The following is a 5,732-nucleotide window of genomic DNA, read 5'->3' on the forward strand; positions in this document are numbered from 1 at the left end:
CGGGCGGCGCGCGGCGCGGGCGACCTGGTGCAGAGCCTCAAGCTCGTGGGGCTCTGCCTGGGCTCGCAGCTGCACGGCGGCGCCCGCTACATCCTCGACGCCCAGGGCGGCCTGTCCTTCTCCAGCGTGAAGGTCCAGGAGAAGTCGTCGTGGAAGATGTGCATCAGCTCCACGGGGAACTCGGGCCCCGCCCCGGCCGTGGGCGGCCTCAAGTTTTTCTCTGACCATGTGGCAGACAGCACCACTGACTTAGAACGGATAAAGAGCAAGAACCTGAAAAATAACGTGCTCCAGCTACCTCTGTGCGAGAAGACTATCTCTGTGAACATCCAGCGGAACCCTCGGGAGGGGCTGCTGTGCGCCTCCAGCCAGGCCAGCTGCTGCCAGGTCATTTGACTGCGGCCCACCCGGGGCCACTAGCGCGCCTCCTGCTCGGGGCGGTGAAGGCCGGCTCCCTTCACTGCTTCCTTTCCGGTTTTACTGTTTTAAAGCGGGCAATTATTTATTACTTTTTCATCTGTTCGCCTGGCGATGTGACAAATGCATGGTCTTTGTGCATGCTGCTGCTAGATACTACTTTTCCAGCCGAAAAGTCTATTGTGTAATTTTTACATTCATAATTTTAATGTGGATGATCAGGATTAAATTAAAATGTATATTTGGAACCTAATATAAATGGAGCACTTAGAAATTTGATGTTCTGCACTTAACCTAGAAAGGGGAAAAAATGCTTTTGTTTCCTTGTGAAAAATCAAAATTCCTGTCCTGACCTTCTGTGATACGGAAACTCCGTGCTCTGAGGCACACTCTGTGGTGTCTGAGACAGAACCAAAGCAATAACGTTGTCGTGCCCACAGGCCTGGAGCCCGCGGACGTGCGCCTGCCAGCCTTCCGAGGCCCTGAGGCCCGCGCAGAGCAGACAGCCAGCGTCTGCCCTAGAACCTTAAAATGATTTCAGCATACCCACACCTGTTTGTCTTAAGCTATCGTGTGAAAAAAAGTTTGGGCTCTTAAAATTTAACTGAAAAAGATTTTCTTGTAATAGGTGAGATAAAGTACTTAGATTCATAAGGCAGCTTCCCCTGTAGTGGTAAATTATAAGCAGACAATCCTATTTTATAATGTGATAAAGTGAATTTTGATGATGTCTTAACTCTACTTCTAGAGTGTCTGTTAAACAGAACAAAAAGATGTAAATTCCCCGTAGGGCACAGCCCAGGGTTTCCTTGAAAACCCTGTAGATAGAAGAAACTATAGGGCCTAATATGGAAGCAAAGGTGCACACAGAGGTTGGCAAAGTCAAAACCCCATAAATTAAAAAAATTCCATATATATGTATGGATTTGATTTTTAAGAGTTTGGTAATTAGTTGTCTCTTTTGTTATTTCCATGGTACATCCTTTAGCTCGAATAGCTCTGAAAATTGGCCGACGAAAAAATACACATAAAAGGGTAAAATTCACACAGCAAACAAAAATGCACAAAGCCTGCTTTGTTTTGGGTTTGGTTTTGTTTTGTTTTCCGCCGGAAGTGTTTTTCACTTTGCCTTCCTGCTAAAACAATAATCAAAGAACTCTTGCTTTAAACTATTCCTGTACAAATACTACTTTTGACCAGATAATCGTCTTTTGTGGCATTTTATCTGTAGGACACGGTATATTGCAGATTGCTGATTTTGGAAGGGGCCAGATGCTACTTTTTTCATGCTGTGCCCTGGGGGGTTCTTATAGGCAGTGCTTAGCGACATTGGGGATAGGATGTGGCTGGGTCCTGGGGCCCTGGGGCCCTGGGGGCCTTCCCACGCTCGTCAGCCTCCAGTCGTGTCCCTGAAGTGACAGTCACCTGGTCCGTAGAGTGGGCAGAGCACCAAAGGATGGCATTCCATTGGTCACGGTTTCTCCAAGTACACACTGATCTCGCTACTTTAGGATTCGTATATTTTACTCAGAACTCTGAATTTCGCTATATACTTACTAAGCTAAGTAAAGAGGATACTTAAAATACTTATTTTACTTTCTAGACCTAGGCTAGATATGTTTTAAGCTACAGCTCTAGTTCATTGGGATATTTATAATTGAAAGCTACGAGAATAGACGTGTGGGTGAAGCCATAGAACATATTTGCTTGAAATTCTTGAGCAGGGATCTTTCAAAGGGCCAGAAATAAGATGTGTGGTTCACGTGGAGAGTGAGCGTAACATCTGTATTAAATGTAGGAGAGAAGTTTATAAAGGGCATTGGCAATAAACTCTTTGTTGCAGCTGTTTTCCAAGTAATGTAAATACTCTTTCCTGTGATATGTATAGCCTTGGAATGGCACCTTTTAACTAACCCATATGTGTTTGGTTTTCAATGGTTTTTTTATATTCAGATGTATATATGGTGCTCACTTTAGGATCAGCAGTGTTGACCATTTATGCTGCATAGCTGTATTATAGCCTTATTAGTTGTGTGTGGTTGGTTGACCCTCTGGGTATACAAATGTTAGTCTGAGTGGCGTCTTCCTCATTTGTTCATAAGTGAATGACTGTGCATGTGTTGTATGTCATAGTATGTCGTCACATACGAGGGAGGGAGCGAATAACCATTACATTAAGATAATATTGGACCAAACTACTTACTTGCTCTAAACAGTTTCTTGTACCCCTTAACCTGTCTTCAGAAGTTGCATAGAGTTACAGTAGTGTGTAAATTAAATATTGTGGAAAAACAGTTAGTCTTGTATTTTTCTGTGTGTGTGTGTATGTGTGTGTATATATACATATATCTGTGTGTGTATATGTATATATATAAAATTATGTACTTCTGGCAATTCTATCTGTATTTAAAGATGTGACAATCGACACCTATTTTAAGAAGTCGTGAGACTGAATCAAATTAAAGCTACTTCTACCAAGTAAGAATTGATGTGTTAAGAGGGTACAGAATTATCAGCCGATTTGGTCAGTTGCTTCCACTGCTGGTTGATTTTCCTCATTGTGTAAACATTGACAGGTATGTGACAAATGGGAAAAAAATCCAAATAATAAAGTGGCATATTGGTGTTCAGCAATATAAACCGCGTCCCATGTTGTTTCTTCTCACGGATGCAGCTCCGTAGGGTCCCCGCCTGGGTTGGACCCGGTTTCCCACACGCTGTGCCTCAGGATCGCCACACGTGACCGAAAAGTACAATCTTAACTGTTCTTACTTTAACCTCATGATCCCAAGGCTCAGCGGGGCCCCAGGACTGCCCAGTGATTATCCTTTCTTTCCCCCATTCACCGACTCTCCCCACTCGGCTGGTCACCATGCTCCATAACTGAATAAACTGAAGCTGTCAGAACCGCCCAAGCCCCCACGTCCGCCACCCTCCCTCCGTGCGTGTCCACGTGCCCTGCCCTTCCTCGTGGCAGTGTGATCCCGAGGTCAGTTCTTCACCTACACCTTGAGATGTCACAGCTTTGAGGCAGCCGGGAGGACTTGTCCTTTCTCTTGCATCATCGACCTTGGCTTCTCCACTACATCGCTCCTGACAGCACGCAGCAAATACGGTTTTTATTCCCGTTTTTAAAAAATGTTTTTGTGTTCTCTCGCTGTTACCACATTTCTCTCTTCCTCTTCTCCACTGTCTCTTGAACTTTTCCAGTCAGGCTAGTGCTGCTATAATCCCACCAAAACTGCTTTACTTAAGGTCGGCAATGACCTCCATGTGCTAAATTCAGTGTTAGTTGTTTGTTTTTTTTTAACTGAGATATAATCCACATACCACACAATTCACTTATTGAAATTGTACAATTCAGTGGTTTTAGTATATTCTCAGAGTTCTGCAACCATTACCATAAATCCCCAAACAAATCTTACCCCCATTAGCACATTCTCCCTCTCTCTCCAACCCCCCACCCCAGCCTCAGCCCCAGGCAACCCCTGATCCACAGGGCGGTTCAATCCTGTGTTAGCGTTTGATGAGTCCATCACTCTTCCTTGCAAACTTCCCGTGGTTCAGGACCCCACTTCTACCTTGCGGCTCTTTAGTCCACCAGCTTCTCATTCTCCCAACCTCTAATCTCGAAATACCCCAAGGTTCCACTCTGGATCCCTGTTCTACCTGCAGTCTTGATCCCACGCAGTCTAACGTCTACGTGCTGTCAGATTCCAAACACATTTAGCCTGCATTTCTCCCGGGAACACCAGGTTCCAACTACCTATTCGACATTGCTACTCGGATGTGTCTAATAAGCATCTCAGTTTTTGCCAGTCCAAAACTCCTACTAATTTCCCCCTTCGGATCCTTAGCCCCCGATGCTCCCCATCTCACAGGTGGCAACTCTAAACCTTCATTAGTTTTGCACAAGCCAAAGACGTTGGTGTCATCCTTTACTCTTTCGCCAACAACTAAACCATCGGCAACTCTTACCACTCAAAAACTGACCCCTTATCACCTCCGGTGCTAGTGCTCTGATCCAGGACGCCATCGTCACTCATCTGGACGACTGGAAATGCCCCTTAAAGGGTCTTGCTGCTCTCGTTCTTGTTTTTCTCTCGTCTGCTCTCCATTGGGCAGTGTCGAGCAATCCTTTTAAAAGAGCTAACTCGTATGTTTTGAAAGGTGTTTAATTTCTGAATATTTGGGAATTTTCCATGGAAGTTTCTGTTACTCATTTCTAATTTAATTCTGGGTCAGAATTCATGCTTTGTATATGTGTAGTCTTTTAAAACCGATTAAAACTTGTTTTGTGGCCCAGCCAATGGCCTGTCTTGGCGAATGCTTTCATGAGGGCTTGAAAAGTGCCATTGTCGGTAAAGTGTTCTATATCTGTCAGTTCAAGTCGATTGATGATGATATTCAAGTCTTTTATACCCTGATTTTCTACCTTATATACCAATTACCGAGAGAGTAGTGTTGAAATCCAGCTATTATTGTGGATTTGCCTATTTCTTTGGTTCTATCAGTTTTACTTCATAAAATTGGAAGCTCTGTTTTTAGGGGAACGTACACATGTAAGATTGTTTTTTTTTGAAAATCGATCCCTTTCATCATTGTGAAATGTACCTCTTTATCCCTGGTACATTATTCTTTGTCCTGATGTCTGCTTTGTGTGATATTGATATAGTCACTCTAGCTTCCTTTGACTTGTAGGTCTTTTTCTGTCTTTTTCCTTTTAACCTGTCTCTGTCTTTACATTTAAAATATTTTGTTTGTTTGTAGACAGCATGTATTTGGGTCTTGCTTTTTATATCCAGTCTGCAAATCTTTGACTTTCATTTGGAGTGTTTGGACCAAATATATTTAGTGTAATTATCAACATGGTTGAGTTTATTATTTTTCCATGACAGTTGATATTCAGTATCTTAGTTTCAGGTGTACAGCATGGTGGTTAGACATTTATATGTAACTAATGAAGTGATCCTCCCTCAACATGGTTGATTTAAATCTACCATCTTTCCAGTTTTCTATTTGTCTCATCCGTTTTTTTGTTTCTTTTTCCTGCTTTTACTACCTTCTTTTGGTTTAACTCAGTGCTTTTTATTGACTTACTGGTTATACCTCTTTTATTTTTTAGCTCTTGCTATAGAGAGATAATATATGTATTCACAGTCTACCTTACAATATTACTTCCTGCAGAATGTAAGAAACTTATAACTGTGTACTTCCATTTTCCTCCTGTTCTTTGTGCTGCTATTGTCATACATTTTATTTTTCCATATGCATAAATATTTGCGCTTTAAGTAGTTTTTTTAAGAGACGAAACA

At 42.7% G+C, this 5,732-nt stretch overlaps 1 protein-coding gene across 1 annotated transcript in view; it reads left to right on the forward strand.

Moving 5' to 3' along the window:
* The window catches only part of SNRK (SNF related kinase), a 46,504-nt gene extending 43,447 nt beyond the window's left edge, over positions 1-3,057 (forward strand). Inside the window, 2 exon segments of the mRNA XM_025048940.1 lie at position 1; positions 4-3,057. The exon segment at position 1 is cut by the window's left edge and continues 825 nt beyond it. Coding sequence (XP_024904708.1) covers position 1; positions 4-396 — 394 coding nt within the window. The 3' untranslated portion in view covers positions 397-3,057.
* Positions 3,058-5,732: the final 2,675 nt, after the last annotated feature.

This window comes from Pteropus alecto, unplaced genomic scaffold, assembly GCF_000325575.1.
Source record: "Pteropus alecto unplaced genomic scaffold, ASM32557v1 scaffold156, whole genome shotgun sequence".
Lineage (NCBI taxonomy): Eukaryota > Metazoa > Chordata > Mammalia > Chiroptera > Pteropodidae > Pteropus > Pteropus alecto.